Below are 21,721 nucleotides of genomic sequence, written 5' to 3' on the forward strand. Positions count from 1 at the left end.
CGTTGCTGCGCGCAGGCTTTCTCTAGTTGCGGCTAGCGGGGACTACTCTTCTTTGTGGTGCGCGGGCTTCTCATTGCGGTGGCTTCTCTTGTTGCTCTAGGCACGGGCTCTAGGCATGCAGGCTTCAGTAGTTGTGCCTCACGGGGCTCTAGAGCGCAGGCTCAGCAGTTGTGGCGCACGGGCCTAGTTGCTCCGTGTCATGTGGGATCTTCCCGGACCAGGGCTCGAACCCGTGTCCCCTGCATTGGCAGGCGGATTCCTAACCTCTGCACCACCAGGGAAGGCCAGTGTCATTATTTCTTGCTTCTCTCATTGTAATATGTTACAATATGTCCCTATATTATCTTATGTCTTTAAACCCATGAGTGCACACCAATATCTCTAATTCGAATTCAACACCAAGGTTTATTTCAGCCCCTTTACATGTTTCTAAAGTCCTTCTGTGATGGTGAAAAACCTGGTTCCCGGGACTTCTCTGGTGGCGGGATCCAAGGAAGATCCCACATGCCGTGGAGCAACTAAGCCCGTGCGCCACAGCTACTGAGTCTGCGCTGTAGAGCCCACGAGCCACAACTACTGAAGCCCGCGCGCCTAGAGTCCGTGCTCCGCAACAAGAGAAGCCACTGCGATGAGAAGCCCCCACTCACCGCAACAAGAGAAAGCCCGTGTGCAGCAATGAAGACCCAACGCAGCCAAAAGTAAATAAAATAAATTTATATTAAAAAAAAAAGTGCCTGGCACAGAGAGAACACGCTGTGCTTAGTAAATCACTGAATGTAGAGTAATTGAAACAACATCGCTGTACTGTGACACCCAAGGGCACAGGGTCACATCATTCTTGTTCTCAGGTATGTGCCCCAGGGCTGGCCAATCACAGAGGCTCAAGAAAGGTTTGATTTTTTTTTTTTTTTTTTTTTTTTTTTGGCTACGCTGCAGGGCATCCGGGATCTTAGTTCCCCTAACCAGGGATGAACCCGTGCCCCCTGCAGTGGAAGCGCGGAGTCCTAACCACCGGACTACCAGGGAAGTCCCAGATTTCATCTTCTGGCTGCTTGAAACCCTTCAGGGTGCCTCACCACTTTTCCTGGCCCTCCCGACCTCTCCTTCCACCACCCACCCTCTCCAGGCCCTGCCCTGTCCAAACCCAGGGGAGTCAGCGCCCCCAAGGGCTGTTACGAACGGCTCCCGCCAGACCCCCAGCTCTCCCACCAACGTCCTTGGCCCAGGATACCCCTTTGGCCTGGACCACACACCCTGACTTACTCCACCCCCCTTTTCGGAACATTCCCTGTGGCTCTGAGCTCCTCGGGAGAGATGTATCTGGGCTCGCCCATCCCTCCAGGCAGGGCAGCCAGTGCCTGGAGGGCGTGCATCCCCCTCTCTGGTGGCTCTCCTAGGGGTCAAGGTCACAAGTGGCTTTAGCCAGAGGCTGGAGCTTCTAGAACAGCTGCCGGAACTCAGGTGAGAGGAAACACACATTGGGTCATGTGATCAGTGCAGGGTAGGGTGGAGGGCCCATATAGGCCTGGGGGGATGGCTATAAGCCTCCTCGGCAGTGGCAAGTGGCCCTCAAGCCAGCCCTGCCACCCGGACCAGCGGGAGAAGCTGGGTCCTGAGGAGGGGCAGAGCAACAGTTGCCCCCCGGCCTGTGCGCTTCTCCTCTATCACCAGTGTCCCCCCCCCCCCCCCCCCCCGCCACCGTGGGCCCTCCTCATAGGTCAGTCTGGGATGGAGGGAGCAGGGGTGGGACTGGCATCGCCAACCTCCCTGGGCAAGGTGACAGGTGAGGTGGTGGCTAGGTGGGTGGGCAGTGGATGAAAGCAGTGAACCCAACCGGGGGGGGCTGAGAACAGGGAGCAGCGGGCACAGCCCACCCCTTCCCAAGGGGCACCCTCTGGTCTTAGGGCTGGCTGTCCTAGGGCCAGGGAGTTTACCTGCCCAAGCCCTCGCCTTTCCTTCCTCCCTGCCACACGGGTAGCAAGAAGAAGGTCCACCCAACAACACCCTCACCCACCCCAGGACCCCCGTGGTCAGCTCAGGGTGCTCCGCGTTGTCCGCGGGGCGGGGGTGGGGGGTGGGGGGTGGGGCTGAGCCAGGGCTGCTGGAGCTTGCAGCGACGGACCCTGGCTCGGGAGCGCCGCCTGGTGGAGAGAAAGAAGACAAAGGCGCAGCGGCAGGTTTCTGTACAGGAAGTCGGATTATACATTTTAGTAACCGGGCGAGAGAAACGAGGCATCGGGGCAACAGTGCAGGGGCCACAGGAAGAATAAGAGATCGAGAGCTAGGGTTTGGCATAAATCTTACAAAGTGTATAAAGAATCTGTGTTTCTCTACAATAACAAAAAAACCAAAGGCTACAAGAGCGGTTGTATATACAAAACACGGAGATATTGCTTCACTTGCAAACAGGTTCCTGACCAGACAGGGAGACAAGACAGAGAGAAGGGCACAGGGAGGGGGTGGTGGGTGGAGAGCGCGCCGCGTGCAAAAAGGAGGGTAAGGTGGGGAGAGGGTCTTCTCCCAGCATAAATCTACAGGCAGGAGCTGGAGTTGCGCACGCACGGGAGAGGTCGAAGGCATGTGCGCTGCTGGCTGCGCGCGGGGGAGCGGGATGCCAAGAGCCAAGAGTGTCCGTCTGCCTGGCCCCTGGCGCCTTGCTCTTCGGGCTTCAGCCTGGAATGGGGCTCTGGGTGGGGACCAGGGGCCAGCTGGGCCAGCTGGCCAGAGAGGGAGGGCGGCGATGGCTCCCCGGAGGCTACCGTGGAAAACTGGAGAAGCCTGCTCGGTGTGCCCATCCTCTTGGCCTCTGGCCAGCCCGGTCCATCCTGCCACCCTCCCCTCCCCGCCCCGCTGAGATGCCCACTGGGACCCAAGGACAGCAGGTGCAGCAGCCGGGGCTTCTAGCTTTCCTTGGGCAGGACAGGAGATGCCGCTCAACTCCTGTTCTTCGTGCGGAGCTCGATGGGAGGGCAGGAGCCAGTCACAGAGGGGCGGAGGGGGTGGGCAGGGAGGACAGGGCAGTGAGGGGTGGGCAGAGGATGAGGACGTGCACGCACGCTGAGACCAGGCGCGGGGCGGTCACAGGTTCTGGCAGCACTGCAGCTTGTTGGGTTTCTGTCCGTCGGTGGTGGGTGGCACGCTGATGTCCACCACGTTGTTTCCGGGGGACTCGTCGTGCGCTGCGCGGTCCGCAATCTGCTTCTGTGACACGATGCGGTAGATCTCTGCGGTGGGCGGGGGCGGGGAGAACGACACAGGGTGAATGCACTGTGTGCCCCCAATCTCGGTTACCTCCCCCTCCCACAGGACTCATCTGGATGTCACCTCCTCACGGTAGCGCCCTGGATGCTGAGTTGGAACCCCTTCCAAAGGCTCCCACTGTGCCCTGTGCGCCCCCATCACGTCAGGGGGAGCCATGCCATGGGCTGGGCTCCTGGAGGCTCCCTGCCCATCCCCAATGCTGGCTGTGTACTCAGCAAGGGAAGGACCCATATCTGTTTGCAGATGTAAGTCCCAGCACAGGTATCGCATTCTTTAAGATCAGAGGCCCTCCTCCCTCAGGAGAAACTCCCAGAAGCCCAGCGGCTCTGGGACCCTGAGGCCACCTGCCTCCCCAGCTGACCCTGTGGGCTGTTCTCTAGTGAAGCCATGGCAGGGCCCATCTACGGGAGCTGGGCTGAGAGGGTCTCTGTGCCCTGAGTGCCAGCAGGGGTGGGATCTGGCCTCACGCTGTGGAAGGTGCCCTGTCTGTCCTCGTGTCCAGACTGAACAGCAGTTTTAAGGAAGGAAGGTTCAGGGGCTGCGTTCTGGAGCACGTGACCCGTGTGGCTGGTGCCCTTCCCACGCCCACCCTCTGTGATCCCAGCTGGGCCCTGTGACCACCTGTGAGAATGTTCTTGAAAGCTTCCTCTACGTTGGTGGAATCCAAGGCTGAGGTCTCAATGAAGGACAAGTTGTTCTTTTCTGAAAGAGAGAATATTTGCCCAGGTGAGTCAGCTGGTGGAAGCGGGGGAGGGTGGTCCCCTATACCCTCCTCTTGGGGACCGTGGCTGCCTGTCCGCTCACCTGGCCCAGGAAATGAAGGGCTGGGGCCGAAGGGGTAGGATGGAGATGCCCACCCCTGCAGCCATGGGCACGGCCAGGGAAGATGCACCTGGTGCAGGGGAGCTGCCTGCATTCCAGATGCTTCTCGGATGCTTCAGTCAGAGTCTTGCTCTCAGAAGTGTGGCACCTAGAGGCCCTGGCCAGAGCAGATGGCCCGGACTGACACCTAGCAGCCCTCTGGCCATGCCCTCTGGCCCGGCGTGCGCTCACCTGCGAAGGCGCGGGCCTCATCCGTGGGCACGGCCCGCAAGTGGCGCAGGTCGCTCTTGTTGCCCACCAGCATGATGACGATGTTGCTGTCGGCGTGGTCCCGCAGCTCCTTCAGCCAGCGCTCCACGTTCTCGTAAGTCAGGTGCTTGGCGATGTCATACACCAGCAGCGCACCCACGGCACCACGGTAGTACCTGCAGGGATGGGGGCAGGGCCCAGGCGTGAGCTGAGCCCGCGTCCCTGGGGGCCCCCCAGGCTCTGTGGGCAGTGGCTCCTTGGCCCGAGGGGTGGCCATCAGGGCCTCGAGGGAGGGGTGCGTGTCCTGAGGCCCCGGCTCCACTCCCCAGATTCAGCTCAGGAATGGGGAGGCCTAAGGAGGGAGGTTTGGGATCTGGGATCAGAAGACACCCACGGGATCAGCCATCAAAAGGGGAGGAGGAAAACAGTGACTATGCAGGGAAAGGGCAGAAGCTCTAATGCCTGCCGTGGCCCTGCCCGCCCAGAGCACCAAGGAAATGGATGGACGCACATCCACTCCAAGGGATCGAGGAGCCGAGAAGGTGACCAGGCCTTGGTGGAGGGATTCCAGAAGACAGCAAGTGACTGACAGGGAAGGGTCAGGAGTTGGGAGGGTCAGGGAAGAGGCAGTCGAGGGGGTCCTGATGGTGGGGTGGCACAGGAGGGCCAGGGGTGCCAGGGCTGCACCTGGAAAAGGCAGGCTGGGAACACGGCTGGGCAGGGCGGGCCGAGCAGGCAGGCTGGGGAGCGGGCAGAGCCTGATAACAGCCCTCACCGTGTAGCCAGCACCCGGCAACGCTGCAGTGCCTCAGTGGGACGCCAGGGGTCAGAGGGGCTGTGGGACATGCCCACCTGGGGTCACAGCCTGACCAAGCCTGGGCACTGGCCTTTCAGAGGGTCCCACAGCTCCTGGGGGTCTTGTCCCTCCACCCTGCGCCCCCTGCTCTCAGGTCTGTGCTCTCCCCTTCCCCCGCCCCCCCCCCCAGCCCAACTCCTACCCATCTTTTGGGGCCCTCGGCCTTCCCGGCCCCGCCACTCACGCCGAGGTGATGGCGCGGTAGCGCTCCTGGCCAGCGGTGTCCCAGATCTGTGCCTTAATGGTCTTGCCGTCCACCTGGATGCTGCGGGTGGCGAACTCCACGCCGATCGTGCTCTTGCTCTCCAGGTTGAACTCGTTGCGGGTGAAGCGCGACAGCAGGTTGCTCTTCCCCACGCCCGAGTCCCCGATGAGCACCACTGTGGGGGCGGGGAGGGATACGAGTGAGCCTCCCTGGGTCAGAGGGGGGCAGCGCCCCCGAGCCAAGACCCCACGCGCTGCCCACGTCCACCCACAGAACCTTCACAGTGGCGCTCCGGGTGCTGCAGACACGCGACAGCCAGTGACGGGGCAGACTTGGAGCTGTCCTGGGGCCACTGGCCCGAGGAACCACGCTTCCTGGTACAGAAGCGAATAGGGTCCTTCAGAGCAGGGTTGCCCCTGCTCTGATGGGACACAGGGATCCAGGCATCCCGGCAGAAGGCAGCTTGGGGATCCATCAACTCCCAAACCTCCAGAGTGCCCTGGTGACCTGGGCAGCCAGGCATGCCTGAGAAAGCCCCAGGGCTGGGTGACCTTGGGCAAGTCACTTAACGTCTCTGGGCTGCCTTTTCCACAGGTGTGAAAAGGGAGACAGTAACAAGAGCCACCTCAGGGAGGGGGACACGGGAATGCCTGGGATCAGAACTCAGCCAGCATCTCGTACGCTAAGACGGGGCGGGGGTGGGGGGGTCAGATCGTCCTGCAGGGAGGTGGGAACAAGGGCCCTCCTGAGCAGCGCAGGGCAGAGCAGGGCAGGCATAGGCGGGTCTTTCCCTCCATCCCTCCCTTTATTGAGCTTCCCGCCCCCACCTGAAGAAGCCCTGCCTCTAGCGGCCCAGCCGCTCCAAGCTCTAGGCTGGAGGGTCCTGGAGGGGCCCGGGCCTGGAGGGCTGTGCTCAGACCCAGGACACAATGGGGACTCGTGTCAGTGTGTGCATAGGTGTGTGTGCGGTGCAGAAGAAACAGCCTTTCTTTCCGACGTCCCAGCTGGAAACCACAGGGACCCCCAAGTGTGGGCCTTAGGCTCTGGTACCCCAGGGTGGCTCTGGCTCGTGGGGAGCCACGGGGGCTGCAGACTTGGTCACCCAAGGCCCCGATGTAAAGTTTTTCCTTGATGAGAACTTCTACGTGTACGTGTTCAGATTCCTGCTGCTTCTTACCACTTTCACTGCTCCCTGACCCCAGGCCATCATCACTCCCGTCACTCCCTGTTGCTGTGACAGCCTCCTCCCTGGTGCCCGCCCTTACATTTACTCTCAGCTTCAGCCAACAGGCTGTTTTCCTCTTGGCCGCCAGAGGGTGCCTGTGAGCACCCTGCGTGGGTCCCATCCCTCCTCTGCCTACAGCCTTCCAGGGCTCCCACCTCCAAAGTCCTTCTGGCAGCCCACAGGGCCGTGCATGACCTGCCCCGTCCCCTCCCTGCCCTCACCTCCTGCCTCTCTCTCCCTCGCTCACTCTGCTCCAGACACACAGGCCTCCCTGCAACGCTACCCTTTGCCTGGAGTGTTCTTCCCTGGGTACCCACCAGGTTCCTGCCCTCATCTACTCTGTGTGGCCCCTCGGATGGCACTTGATCGAGGAGGCTCCCTGCAGCCATCCTCTTAAAACCCCCCTCCCAGGACTTCGCTGGCGGTCCAGTGGTTAAGACTCCACACTTCCACCGCAGGGGGCCCAGGTTCGATCCCTGGTCGGGGAACTAGATCCCGCGCGCTGCAACTATGAGCTGGCATGCCGCAACTAAAGATCCCGAGATCCCGCACGCCGCAACTAAAACCCGGCACAGCCAAATAAATAAATATATTTTTAAAAACCCCAAAACCCACTCCCCCCAACACTCCCCATTCCCCTCCCCTACCTTTCCCCCATAGCTCTCCCTACCCTCTCACACTCACCAGGTTTCCCTTATAGATTTTTTTTTTGTCATTCTGCCTCGAGGGCAGCCATCTCAGACAGTCTGGTTCCCTGCTGTATCCCCAGGACCTGGTGCACTGCCCGGCGCACGGGACGCACCTGAGCAATGCCTGTCGAATGAACAAACGCCAAAGTGGCTGGCGGAGCTTCCCAGGCCCACCTCCCCCGACACTGGAAGATGGCCAGGACACCATCCTTGGGCCACAAGTAAGGAGGGGGCGGGCCAGGCAGCCCCCAGGACCCAGCACCCTCTCTGGACAGGCTGCTTTAGAGCCAAGAACAACAAGAACAGGAAGAACGTCCCGTGCCATCATCTCACATATGCATCACATGACCCATTTTACAGATGAGAAACTGAGGTGCAGACGGGGGAATGACCAGCTTAAGGCACGTGGTCACCAAAGGCAGAGCTGGGCTCTGAGTCCATGCATGACTGCAGGCTCACTCCCATCCCCCAACCAAGCGCAGCGACCAGCAGTTTGCCCAGGGCCACCCAGCTGGAGAGTGGTCCAGCCGGATGTGAACGCAGGTTTTCTGGATCCAGGGCTGAGCTCAGGGGTCTGGGTTCAGCTTCCTCCTCTCCCACCATCTGGGGTATCCTGAACCCCTAGAGTAGCTAGCAAACTCCTATTTGTCCTTCAAAATCCCTGGGTGCAGGCTTCTCCTCTTCTCCCAAACCACCACGTGGCCTAGCCCACAACATCTGTGATGACAGTGTCAGCGTCCTCCCCTGACACTGGGGGCACCCAGCATAAGAATGCCAAGTTGACTTCAGAGAAAGGTGGAAAGAGGTGAATGGACATGGGCCTGGGGCTGAGGGTCAAGGGCGCCCAGCCATGCCAGTGGGGCCATGACTGGACTGACTGTCCACACTCTCACCCTGTCACCTCGTGCCCATGGCAGCTGCAGGAAGCTGGCCAAAGCCAGGGAGGTCTGTACATACTTCTCATATCCTCAGGAACAGAACAGGAAATGAGGAGGAGGGTCCTTTTGGGCCCTTGCCTGTATCCTCCCCACCCTCTCACTCCCTTCCCAGCCCTGTCCAGCTGTCCAGCCTCGGGATCCCCTTTGCCACATCGGGGTTCTGCCCCGGCCCAGCCAACCATCTCCTCAGCCCTCAGGCCGGGCCCAGCCCTAAAGGCTTTGTTACGGAGCTCTCAGGGCCACCCCAGCGACAGATGTTCATGTTATCGTGTACAGCTGGAGACGCTCAATACAGAGTGACCAAGTTCCCTGGCCCAAGGTCACCCAGTGAGAACAGTGGAGGCCAGAGCAGAACAACGGCCACCAGCCGCTGCCCGGACAAATGGCGGGGAGGCGGGGCTGCCCCCGCGGTCCCTGGCACGCGGTGCCCAATGCAGAAGTGGCCAGCAGGGCAGCGGCCGGGCTGGTCCCGTGTGCAGGCTGGGAATGAGAATGGCATTGTCGAAGATACAAGTCATCTGTTGTCTCCGGGAAAGAAAGGGCCCTTGAGGACGCAGCCCCCAGCATTTCCACAGGAGTTGGTGGCATCACTGGCCGGGACACGGTCCCCCTGGGCACACCAGTTGGCTGGCAGAGCAGGCAAGCCCAGTTGGCAAAAACAAAGAGCTGGCAGCTCCTGGAAGCCCTTGGTCCTCGGGCCCGCCCCACGACAGCGTGGCACATCTGGGGCCCCCATTCTGACACTCAGGTCACCGAGTGGCCATTGGGGGCGCTCGGCTCCCCGACTCCAGGCAGAGCAGGGCTCCACCCCTCCCCCCAGGAGCTATTCCCCGGGGGAATCAGAGAGCAGAGGACAGGTGCCCCAAACCGGGGCACAGGCAGGGCCACCATTCATAATGGGGGGAGCTGGTGTGCTCGGGTCCCAGACCAGCCGGCCAGGTGTGAGGTCTGCTCAGGCTAGAGAGCCAGGAGGCTGCCTCGGGAGCACCTGGTGAGCACTGGGGCCGGCCTGTTCCCTGGGAGTGAGTGAGTGGTGGGAGCTCTGGGAAGGCCTTGGTGGCCCTTGGGGACCTAGCTGCTCGCACTGTGGCCCCTGCCGCCCAGTCCATCAGAGGAGAGTTTGGGGCGCCCCCGGGGATTGATCGGCAGGCTGGGAAAATGGCCCCTCGCTGAAAAGGATAAAATGTTAGCAGGATAAATGTGAGGATCTATAATTAGGTACAAATAAACAGCCTCACTCCTGGCGGGGGCGGGGGATGAGCAGGGAGGAAAACAAGCCACACGGGGACTGGGGGGGGGGTGGAACACCCACAGGGATCTGCTGGCCTCTGCTGGGGGGTCAGGAGAGCCAACCTGTGACGTGGCTGCCAAAAAAAGCAAGTCAGTGGTGGGAAGGCTAGAGAGGGGGCAGCCAGCGTCCCACGTGAGAGGTGTGGTCCCTCTGTGCCCAGGGCAGGGCCTGGGGAAGGTGACTGAAGCCTGGGGGAGGCTGGGCACGGGATGGGGGATGAGAGGATCACAGCCCCCCTCCACTCCTGAAGGACTCCCCGCACCAGGCAGCAGGGCTGGGGAGATGTACGGTGAGAGTACCGGTCCTTGTCAACCCTTCTGGTCCTTGTCAACCCTTCTGGCACAGCTGTGTCCTGGACACCTCTGTACTGCCTAGGCCTGACCCTCTGCAGGCCACGGGGTCTCAGGAGGGTCTGTGGGGTGCAGTGTATTCACGTTTCAGTCTACCTGCCATATTTATGGCCAGTGATGCCATGGTGGCGGCCTGCCTACCTGCTGGCTTCCTTCCTTCCTTCTATGAGTCAGAAAGAATTTCCTTTTCCTATTTAAGTGAGACAAAAACTGAGTGGATTTAAAAACAAATATTAGGGGACTTCCCTGGTGGCGCAGTGGTTAAGAATCCACCTGCCAATGCAGGGGACACAGGTTCAAGCCCTGGTCTGGGAAGATCCCACATGCCGCAGAGCAACTAAGCCCATGCACCACAACTACTGAGCCTGTGTGCCACAACTACTGAAGCCCATGCACCTAGAGCCTGTGCTCCACAACAAAAGAAGCCACTGCAATGAGAAGCACGCGCACTGTATCGAAGAGTAGCCCCCGCTCGCCACAACTAAAGAAAGCCCGCATGTGCACAGCAACAAAGACGCAACACAGACAAAAATTAAAAATAAATTTATAAAAACAAACAAACAAATATTAAAAGATAATAGAGGGTCCTCCAACAAGGCGTTACGTGTGAAAGTGAGTCAGAGGACCCGTTTGGTAAACACTGACCTTGTGAATTACACTTTCGCTTCTGACCTGGCTTGAGACAGTCAGCAGGGCACCTGCTCTACTCAGAAAAGGAGCCCAGTGGGAGAGGGCAGCGGGGCAGGCAGGCACCGCCCCCGCCCCCCCCCCCACACCAGCTGTGGTACTAGTGTTTCCAGGAAGAGGACTCCGGAGATGAATCCTGAGAAGCGCACAGCCTGCTCCCTTGCCCCTGACCCAATAACTGGACTTCTGGGAACATACTTCAAGGAAATAACCCAAAGGGCAAACGATGACTCGTGCAAACACTTGGAGCTGGGTTATTTACAACAGCAAACGGCTGAAAATAACAAGTGGGGAATGACCACGGAAACACTAGGAGGAACGCCCCCTGCCCTTGTAGTAACACATCCAGGTGGGTGCCAGCCAGGACCTGGGGAGCAGCTGCCTCAGGGTGGGCTGGGTAGAGACAGGCACCAGCTGCAGCAGGACTGGCGTCCAGTCCACCTATCATCCGTCCCCAAGGCCCTGACAGAGCTTCCTCTGCCTCTAAAGTGAGACCCCAAGGTTCAGTCGGCACAAGGGCCTGGGCCCAATGCCTGCCGACCACACAGCCTCACTTGGCAGCAACCTATCAGCCTGCAGGCAGCTCCTCGAGCCCATGGTGCTGTGTGACAACTCCAGACCTTTGCATGGGGACTCGTTCTGCCCAGAAACCTTTTACCATGTGGATATCCCAGGTAGGAAGTGCTCCATCCCATTTTCTACATTCCCAAGGTCCCCAGAACCCCAGACCCAACCAGGGATAATACCATAGACACACAGTGTCACACAGGCCACACTCCCAGGGATGGCCAAGCTCCCCCAACGAGGGAAAGATGTCAATGGCTGGCATGGGAAGCACACCCTCACGCAGCAGGCAGCATGGCAAAGGTGTCCTGTGTGCATCCAGGGGTTAGCTCTCAAGGGTGACCAATGCCAGCCAGGGAGCCCAGCACAGCAGCACAAGACCTGGCCAAAGCCTAGGGTGGCACAGAAGGTACTGGAAAGTCAGTGACCCCTAAGCTGCCTGACCTTCCTAGGCCTTACTTGAGGCTCCTAGAGTCCTCTGTTGCCTTGGCAGGGAAGATCCTCCAGCAGGTTGGAGGAGACCGTCTGACAACCCCAGTCCCAGATCTTGGCCACAAGCCCCCCCAGATACACTCCTTAAGTGGTCTGGGTTCAAATCTTGCTTTAATACTTAAACTGTCCCTCCAGTTTCCAGGTCCATAAAGAGAGATGCTGGATAATATAGATCTCACAGGGTTGTGCTGAGGATTTCAATGAATTCATGTGTGTAAAGTGCTTAGAAAAGTGCAGGTGCTTTGACAGCGCTCTCAAGAGCTCTAAGAGTTAAGACAATTATTGCTGTTAACCACCAGGCCTGGGTTCAGCACACACAGTCCCCCGCCACCACCCCAGGTGCCCCTACACGCAATTCCGACTCTGCTCCCCAATCCAGGGTAAACACCCCCACCCCTGCCACACACGCACCTCAACCCCCATTGTCCGCCCCTCCCTTCCAGGGCTCCGCCCCCAGATGCACTGCCACCAATCAAGACTGGCCCCTCCTACTCCATGAGAGCACCACCCCCACCCGCCCACCCTAGCCCACTTATTGGACACGCCCACCACATCCTAGCCCCGCCTCTAACGGACACGCCCCCATCACGAAGGGAGCTTTCCACCCAGCCCGGCCCGCCAAATGCTGGGGAGGCCCCGCCCCCTCTGAATGCCCCGCCCCTAACGGCCTCTCCCACTGCCCCGGGCCCCACCCCCCTGGGCCCTGGCCCCGCCTCGGAGCATCCCGGGCCCCCAAACCTCTCTGGACAGCCTGCCCCGCATGGCTGCGCATCTCGGCCCGAACTTGACCAAGCCCGGCCTGCACTGGCCATCCCGGCTGCCTGGCCTGCCAGGCCCCAAGTCTCGGGCTCCGGCCTGGGCCCAGAGGCCTGGAGCGCAGCCTGGGTGCTTGTCCGGCGCCTCGCCGCCGCCCGCTCGCCCGTCTGTGCCCCACCAACCGCACCTTTGAATAGGTAGTCGTACTCGTCGTCCCGAGTCCCCATTGTCCTGGCGCTTCCGGCGGGATTGGCGACTTCGCAGCCCCACCACAAACACCCGACGGGGGCGGAGCCGGCGCCGCGCAGAGTGGCGGCCGGATGGCCAATCAGCGATGGATGGCGTAGCGACCGGCACCCAGAGAAGCCAATAAGAGGCGGAATCAGAGCCCCCGGGGTGGGCGCCGCCGGAGATCCACCTTCTTCTCTCTCGGTCTCCTGGAGAAAGGCGGAAGGAATGCGGACCTTTATGAAGTGACGGCCTCGCCAGCCTATCACAGGCGAGATCTGGAAGGCGGGGCGGAAAAACTGGAAGAATGAAACGGATTGACGGAGAGAGTAGCCAATGAGGGGTTTGATTCAGGCAGTACCGGACCAGCAGAGGACCTGTCCGGGAGGGGAAATGGGGCTACGTCCAGGTAGTGTTACGCTATTTACCGTCCCGATGACGTCATAGGTCAATGCGCGCTGCTCTGCGGGCCGCCCACCCCCACCCCCACGCCCGCTGCCCCCAGAAATGGCAGTTTCTGGGGGAACATCTGAGTGGGGACTTTTTTAGCTTAGAGGTCTCCTCTCCTCTCTGGGTTGCAGTTTTCTCCCTCTGTAAAACGGGAGAAACTCACCTTATGGAATCTTTGGAGTATGACTAGATCGTTGACCTAAACACATACTAAATCAACCACCCACTGTCTGTCATTAAGTCTTTAACAAATATTTGTAAATCCTTACTCGGTGTCAGACTGTCTCCCCTTCTCTGTCCCCTTATCCTGTTTTATTCCACCCCCACCCCAAGGATTTATCCCTACTTGACATTAAAGTATGCATTTCTTTCTCGATCCTGTTAAAAAACAAACTTCTACTAAGTGTGAAGGTCTAATTGCCTTTATTAAAAGATTCATGAATCAAGCAGCATCTCATCTGTCAAGCAGAGATACTCCCAGAGGTTGTACAAAATGGAAGTCTTTTATAGAAAAGACGGTGAGACAAGAAGTCATGGACAATAGTGAAATGAAAGTTAATTCGGAGGAAAGTAAGCGTTCAGGTGAGGGCAGCTTCTCATTGGCTAAGCTGTGGTGTTTCCATTGGCTGGGCTTGTTGCTGGGAGGGAAGAAAATCTCTTCTCCAGTTTTAGTAAAGTAATTGCAGTTACTGTTTGGGAGTGCAAGGTACGTACATCTCTTCTGGTTGGGGTCTGTAATTGATGTCTTCCTGTTTGGGGTAACTGAGGAGTGGCAGAGCATAAGAGCTCCCTCTGCAAGACTTCCTGACTCCAGTTTTAGTTAAGGTTTCTTCTTTTAAATTTTCACAATCCTATTTAGTTTCTGTCCCCCACCAACAGAACATCAGCCGTGTGAGGGCAGGGGCTGTGTCTGTGGCAGTCGCTGCTGTGTCCTCAGTGGGCAATAAACGTTGTGTTTTGTTTTAAATTATTTATTTATTTATTTGGCCGCGCGGGTCTTAGTGTGGCACGTGGGATCTTCGTTGCGGCATGAGGGATCTAGTTTCCTGAACAGGGATCAGACCCAGGCCCCCTGCATTGGGAGTGCGGAGTCTTGACCACTGGACTACCAGGAAAGTCACAGAAATGTTTGATTAGTGATCATGTAAGTATAGCTCATGTGCTAATTATAATAATAATAATTATTGCCTCCTGGACCTCATCCTTGGGATGTCCATCAGGCATCCCAAACACAAATTTGGCCTCTTTTTCCCATATCCTCTCCTCCTCCTGTGACTCCATCCATTCACCCACATCATCAAAGCCAGAGGTGGTGGACTCCCCTCTCCTCCTCGTCCTTTACTCCCCTGCCCCTCTCTCCCAACCCCTCACTCAGTTGCCTTACTCTGTCCCTCCTCCCTCTTAAATTTCTGACCACTTCTCACCCTCACCACTGCCACCACCCCTATACTGGCCCTGTCATCACTTCACGGACCTGTGTAGTTTCCTGCTCCCAAAGCTCCCTGATCTGAGCTCACCTCACACAGTCTGTTCTTCCCATAGCAGCCACATGGAGTCTTTTATTTATTTATTTTTAAAATTAAATTAAAATTTTTTTGGCCACGCCGCATGGCTTGTGGGATTTTAGCTCCCCAGCGAGGGACTGAACCTGGGCCCTCAGCAATGAAAGAGCTGCATCCTAACCACTGGACCCCAGGCAATTCCTATTTATGTATTTTTAAATTGAAGTATAGGAACTTCCCTGGTGGCGCAGTGGTTAAGACTCTGCTCTCCCAGTGCGGGGGGCCCAAGTTTGATCCCTGGTCAGGGAGCTAGATCCCACATGCATGTCACAACCAAGAGTTTGTGTGCCACAACTGAGGAGCCTGTATGCTGCAACTAAGGAGCCCACATGCCACGACTAAGGAGCCTGCCTGCCTGCTGCAACTAAGACCCGGCATAACCAAATAAATAAATATATATTTTTAAATTGGGGGTGCTTCCCTGGTGGCACAGTGGTTAAGAATCCATCTGCCAATGCAGGGGACGCGGGTTCAAGTCCTGGTCTGGGAAGATCCCACATGCTGCGGAGCAACTAAGCCCGTGCGCCACAGCTACTGAGCCTGCGTACCACAGCTACTGAAGCCCGCGCACCTAGATCCTGTGCTGTGCAACAAGAGAAGCCACACAATGAGAAGCCCGTGCAGCACAACGAAGAGTAGCCCCCGCTCACTGAAACTAAAGAAAGCCCGTGCGCAGCAACGAAGACCCAACACAGCCAAAAATAAATAAATAATTTTTTTTTAAATTGAAGTATAGTTGATTTACAATGTGTTAGTTTCAGATGTACAGCAAAGTGATTCAGTGGCATATATATTCTTTTTCAGATTCTTTTCCATTATAGGTTATTACAAGATATTAAATATAGTTCCCTGTGCTATACAGTGGGCCCTTGTTGGCTATCTATTTTATTTATTTATATACTTTTAAAATTATTTATTTATTTATTTGACTACACCGGGTCTTAGTTGCGGTGTGCAGGATCTTCTTTGAGGCATGCGGGCTTTTAGTTGCGGCATGCGGGATCTAGTTTCCTGACCAGGGATCGAACCTGGGCCCCCTGCATTGGGAGCGCAGAGTCTTAACCACTGGACCACCAGGGAAGTCCCTGGTTATCTATTTTATATATAGTAGTGTGTATATGTTAATACCAAACTCCTAATTTATCCCCCCCACCCCCGAGAGTCTTTTAAAACATAAGTCAGGCCAGGCAATGCTCTATGGGCTGGAGATGCAGAGTTGAAGGAGACAAGTCCCAGCCCTTGGGGAGCTGACGTCTAGTGGAACAGGCAGACAAGAAGCAAGTAAACAACAGCACGCACAAGAAATTTCAGAGTGCAGTGAGCCCAGGAATAAACTGGGCTATGTGACAGCGGATCTACTTAGTTAAGGAGGCAGGGAAGGCATCCCGGAGGAGGTGGCATTTACACTGAGTCCGAGGGAGGGGGAGGAGGTGGTGGGAACAGCATTTTAGACAGACAAAACAAAGAAGTGAGAGAGAGCCCAATGGCTCTGAACAGCCAGGAGGCCACAGTGGCTGGAGAGTTGAGTCCAAGGGCCCAGAGATGAGCTTAGGGGAAAAGTTGAGGCAGTCTGGAAGCCAGTCCAGGGAGGACCCTAGTGGCCTTTGCACACTCCTGGGCTGTTGGCTTGAAGCCCAGCACATTCCCACCCAAACCCCCTCCCCACCCCACCCGCATTCACCACCCAAGCTTCTTGCCTCTCGCTGCAGCCAGGTGGGGCAATGCACTGGTTCTCCAGACAGGAGCCGTGCTTCCTTCCAAGGCAGCCAGGCTTTTGCTCTCAAACAGTGCTCTCCTGCTGCGGTGCCACACCCCTCCCCCATCTTTGTAGAATTTTTATCCTTTGAAAACTGACTCATGCGGGAGGGATGGATCGGGAGTTTGGGATTAGTAGATGCAAACTATCATACATAGAATGGATAAACAAGAAGGTCGGGGCTTCCCTGGTGGTCCAGTGGTTAAGACTTCGCCTTCCAATGCAGTGGGTGTGGGTTCCAACCCTGGTCAGGGAGCTAAGATCCCACATGCCTTGGGGCCAAAAAAACAAAACATAAAACAAGTAATATTGTAACAAATTCAATAAAGGCCTTAAAAAAACAACAAAAAAAAAAAACAAGAAGGTTCTACTATATAGCACAGGGAACTATATTCAATATCCTGTGATAAACCATAATGGAAAGAATACGAAAAAGAATTTATATATATGTATATATATATAAATTATACATATATATGTATAACTGAATCACTGTGCTGTACAGTAGAAATTAACACAACATTGTAGGGAATTCCCTGGCGGTCTAGCGGTTAGAACTTCGTGTTTTCATTGCCGAGGGCCTGGGTCCAATCGCTGGTCGGGTAACTAGGATCCCACAAGCCATATGGCCAAAAAAAACAAAACAAAAAGCCCCACAACATTGTAAATCAACTATACTTCAATAAAATAAATATTTTTTAAAAAAGTAAACCTTCTTAATAAACATTTTAAATAAGAAGAAAAAAAAAAAAACTGACTCAAAAGTGACCTCCACCATGAAGGCATTTCTCCTGTCTAGGTCATGTTGTTCCAGCGCCCATCCAGCATGGCTCACAGTAATGATAGTGTTAGTAATGATGGCTCACGTTTATGTTGTGTGCTCACCATGAGTCAGACACTACTCAGACTGCTTTTCATGTAATGCTACATGAAATCCTCACAGTACCTGGAGAACAGGAAGGGGTGGTGCGGATGGGAGGGTGGGGTACCAGACCATCCCTATTTTCCAGATGCAGGAGCTGAGGCCACAGAGCTTGAGTGTCCTGTCCTGGCCCCTCCGCAGGAGAGTGATATGGTTAAGGGCGCCAGCTCTGAAGTTGGCTGGGTCAGGATTCACTTCCTGGCTCTTGTTTGGTTCCCAGCCATGGTGGTTACTCTTTCTGTCATTCCCAGTGATGGAGGGGCAGGAAATGCTGTGTTGGAGGAGGAGGAGATAGCAGAAGAAGCAGCAGCATTGGAGCAATCAGCCCTGTTTGGCCGAACCTGAGAATAAAGAGTACGTAACTGGGAGGGCTCTGCCCCCACCTCAACAGACTGGACTCCCCACCAGTTCAGCCACAGTGGTCTCAAGGGAGACTCTCCAAGCCTGCCCGATACAGGACACCCCCAAACAAGGATCCTGGAGAGGGTCTGGCCTCCAAGTGTTGAGGAGATCGTCACCCATGCTCAGCCAGGGCCCCAGGGAAGCTAGTGTGTCCCCAACACAGAGGCTCTCCTCTAGTGAAAGAGGCCCCCACTACCTTCCCAAGGAACCCCTAGGAATATTGGAAAAATAGGTTCTCTATTAAAACAGCAGCTGGGGCTCAGGGCACAGGCAAACGTCCCAAACGTGCCCTATGATAATGCGCCATATGATAGGGGTGATAATCGTAAGCAGTGCATTAAATAACATTGAACCACATACTGTGAAAGTCCTACCTTTTTTCAATTCCTTTTTTCAATTTTTTTAAAATTATTTATTTATTTTTGGCTGCATTGGGTCTTTGTTGCCGTGCGCGGGCTTTCTCTAGTTGCGGCGAGAGGGGGCTACTCTTCGTTGCGGTGTGCAGGCTTCTCATTGCGGTGGCTTCTCTTGTTGTGGAGCACAGGCTCTAGGCGCGCGGGCTTCAGCAGCTGTGGCACACGGGCTCAGTAGTTGTGGCTCGCGGGCTCTAGAGTGCAGGGTCAATAGATGTGGCGCAGGGACTTAGTTGCTGTGTGGCATGTGGGATCTTCCCGGACCAGGGCTCGAACCCGTGTCTCCTGCATTGCCAGGCGGATTCTTAACCACTGTGCCACCAGGGAAGCCCTCAATTCCTTTTTTTTAATGAATTAAATTTTTTATTGAACTATAGTTGATTTACAATTTTGTGTTAGTTCCAGGTGTACAGCAAAGTAATTCAGTTATACACGCACACACACACACATATATATTCTTTTTCAGATTCTTTTCCTTTATAGTTTATTACAAAATATTGAGTAGAGTTCCCTGTGCTACACAGTACGTCCTTGTAGTTTATCTATTTTATATATACTTGTATGTATATGCAAATCCCAAACTCCTAATTTATCCCTCTCCCTTTTTTTTCAATTCTTGAAGACCTTTATTACCCATCAAGGAGAGAGGCTCACTCTCTCTTGCTCATATCTCTTCAACAATTATCTAATCCTCATCTCCCTTTTTGAGCTCAGACGAAGGATGAGAGCCTTTAGAAGGCAACAGGATCTCGTTAGGATTTTCTTCCCTACATACATTTCATTGTGAAATTTTTTAAACATTTAGAAAAATGGAAAGAATTGTACAGAGAATACCCAGACCCAGATCGCACTATTAACATTTTGCTTTATTGCATATCCATTCCTCTAGCCACCCGTCATCTAATTTTTTGATGCATTTCAAAGGAAGTTGAAGATTTAGGGGATCTAATGGACAGCATGGTGATTACAAGTAACACTGTATTGTGTACCTGAAAGCTGCTAAGAGGGTAGATCTTCAATGTTCTCACCACCAAAAAGGAAAAGGTAATTGTGTGATGTGATGGAGGCATTGGCTAATGCTAGGGTGCTTATCGTTTCACAGTATATGTGTATCAAGTCAACATGTCATACACCTTAAACTTACACAATGTTTTATTTTTTTTTAATTAATTTATTTTTGGCTGCATTGGGTCTTTGTTGCTGCACGCGGGCGTTCTCTAGTTGCAGTGAGCAGGGGCTACTCTTCGTTGCAGTGTGCAGGCTTCTCACTGCAGTGGCTTCTCTTGTTGTGGAACACGGGCTCTAGGTGCGTGGGCTTCAGTAGCTGTGGCTCGTGGGCTCTAGAACACAGGCTCAGTACGGGCTTAGTTGCTCCGCGGCATGTGGGATCTTCCCGGACCAATGATCCAACCCGTGTCCCCTGCATTGGCAGGCGGATTCTTAACCACTGCGCCATCAGAGAAGTCCTATTGTGTGTTAATCACATCTCAATAAAGCTGGAAAAAATTTAAAAAAACAAAATTGAAGACATCAGTTCACTGCACCTCTAAAACACTTCAGCATGCATACCATTAACTAGAATTCCATGTCTTTTTATGACTGTTGTAGCTTTTTTTTTAGGTGAAATTTACATACAATGAAATGCACAAATCTTAAGTGTATACTCACCTAGGCAAAGGTGAACACGGGAGTAACCCACCTCTACTGAGGTTCAGAACATCACCGTCACTTGGGAAAGTTCCCTTATATCCCTTCCGAGTCAATCCCTATCCCACCTCCCACCCTTCCAGAGGCAACCACTATTCGTTTATTGTGGGGTTTTTTTTTCACCATAGATCAGTTTTCTAGCTGGATTTTTTTTGGCCAGGTGGCGGGGCTTGTGGGATCTTAGTTGCCCCACCAGAGATTGAACCCACACTGACAGCAGTGAAAGCCATGGAGTCCTAACCACTGGACGGCCAGGGAATTCCCTCTAGCTGGAATTTGAAAGCATTTACATTGTTTTGTTTTCACCGAGTTTAGTTTTACTAACCTATTTATGGCAGGGTTTTCCACACACTGTAAGATATATGACTACATTTTTAGAAACTGGGTCAGTAAGTCCCTATATGCCTGGGGGTGAGCTGCTTTACATCTGTCATCTGGCGTAATTATTAACAACACCCCGCCTTTCACTCTCAACAGTGTCTCCAGTTTGGACCATCAATTATAGGTCACCTTCTCTGTAATGGGAGGGGCTTTGAAGGCAAGCTTGGTGCAGGCAGGGATCTTTCTGTTCACTAGAGTAGCCCAAGCACTTGGGACAGGGCCTGACCTGTAGTAGGTGCTCAAGAAATATTAGCTGAATTTTAGATACATATATATATATATATATTTTAATATCTATTTATTTTTGGCTGCGTCAGGTCTTAGTTGCGTCATGTGGGACCTTTCGTTGCAGCCAGCAGGCTTCTCTGTAGTTGTGTCACGCAGGCTCCAGAGTGCGCGGGCTCAGTAGTTGCAGCACACAGGCTCTCTAGTTGTGGCTCTCGGGCTTAGTTGCCCTGTGGCATGTGCAATCTTAGCTCCCTGACCAGGGATGGAACCTGCGTTCCCTGCATTGGAAGGTGGATTCTTAACCACTGGATCACCAGGGAAGTCCCAAGATACATATATATATATATACATACATATATATATATTTTAAAGCCAATTTAAAGGGAAACTTCTGCAGACATGGCCAAAAATGGGAAGAATTTACCCAAAACACTGCATTAATGTCACACAGTAGAGCTGGGTTGTCCAAGATGGTGGCCATTGGCCACTGTGGCTACTAAGCCCTTAAATACGGCCAGTCCAAACTGAGATGCGCCATAAGTGTGAAATCCATACTGAATTTGGAAGACTCAGTACAAAAAGCCACGTCAAATATCTCATCAATAACTTTTTTTTATCAATAACTTTTATATTGACCACATGTTGAAACAGTAATATTTTGGAAATATTGGGTTCAATGAAGTATATTCCTAAATTTTTTTTTTACTTTCTTGTAAAACTTTTCTTTTTTTTTTCTTTTTTAAAAATGTGGCTACAGGGCTTCCCTGGTGGCGCAGTGGTGGAGGGTCTGCCTGCCAATGCAGGGGACACGGGTTTGAGCCCTGGTCTGGGAAGATCCCACATGCCGCGGAGCAACTAGGCCCATGAGCCACAACTACTGAGCCTGCGCGTCTGGAGCCTGTGCTCCGTAACAAGGGAGGCCGCAACAGTGAGAGGCCCACGCACTGCGATGAAGAGTGGCCCCCGCTCGCCGCCAACTAGAGAAAGCCCTCGCACAGAAACGAAGACCCAACACAGCCAAAAATAAATAAATATTTAAAAAAATGTGGCTACAAAAAAAATTAAACACACAACTCACATCATATTTCTATCAGATGGCAGGACACTAAAAAGTTAATAGTGATTCATATGCCTAAGTATGGTCAGGAAGAGCTTCTTATTTTCTCTATTACCTGCTTCCAGAAGGACTGAATGAGGGTTTTATTTTGTAACTTTGAAAGTAAAAAATGAGATACACATCATGAAATCATAAGTGAAGGAAATTGAAATCAGCTGTCGGAGGTGGTA

The 21,721-nt window shown here is 54.4% G+C and overlaps 1 protein-coding gene and 1 long non-coding RNA gene across 2 annotated transcripts; one reads left to right on the plus strand and one right to left on the minus strand.

Annotated features, from left to right (window-relative positions):
• Positions 1 to 2,178: 2,178 nt before the first annotated feature.
• RAB11B (RAB11B, member RAS oncogene family) lies at positions 2,179 to 12,750 on the minus strand. Its single transcript, XM_033854444.2, has 5 exons — positions 12,573 to 12,750; positions 5,373 to 5,568; positions 4,315 to 4,508; positions 3,883 to 3,963; positions 2,179 to 3,224 (listed from the first exon to the last, which is right to left on the minus strand). The coding sequence occupies exons 1-5, from the start codon at positions 12,610 to 12,612 to the stop codon at positions 3,079 to 3,081; spliced, it is 657 nt and encodes a 218-aa protein (XP_033710335.1). The 5' UTR covers positions 12,613 to 12,750; the 3' UTR covers positions 2,179 to 3,078.
• Positions 12,751 to 17,474: 4,724 nt separating this feature from the next.
• Positions 17,475 to 21,690, plus strand: LOC141278391 (uncharacterized). Its single transcript, XR_012331101.1, has 3 exons — positions 17,475 to 17,657; positions 19,008 to 19,162; positions 21,192 to 21,690. It is a non-coding gene; the product is annotated as an uncharacterized lncRNA (long non-coding RNA).
• Positions 21,691 to 21,721: the final 31 nt, after the last annotated feature.

The sequence above is a fragment of the Tursiops truncatus genome, chromosome 3, assembly GCF_011762595.2.
Source record: "Tursiops truncatus isolate mTurTru1 chromosome 3, mTurTru1.mat.Y, whole genome shotgun sequence".
NCBI classification, from domain to species: domain Eukaryota; kingdom Metazoa; phylum Chordata; class Mammalia; order Artiodactyla; family Delphinidae; genus Tursiops; species Tursiops truncatus.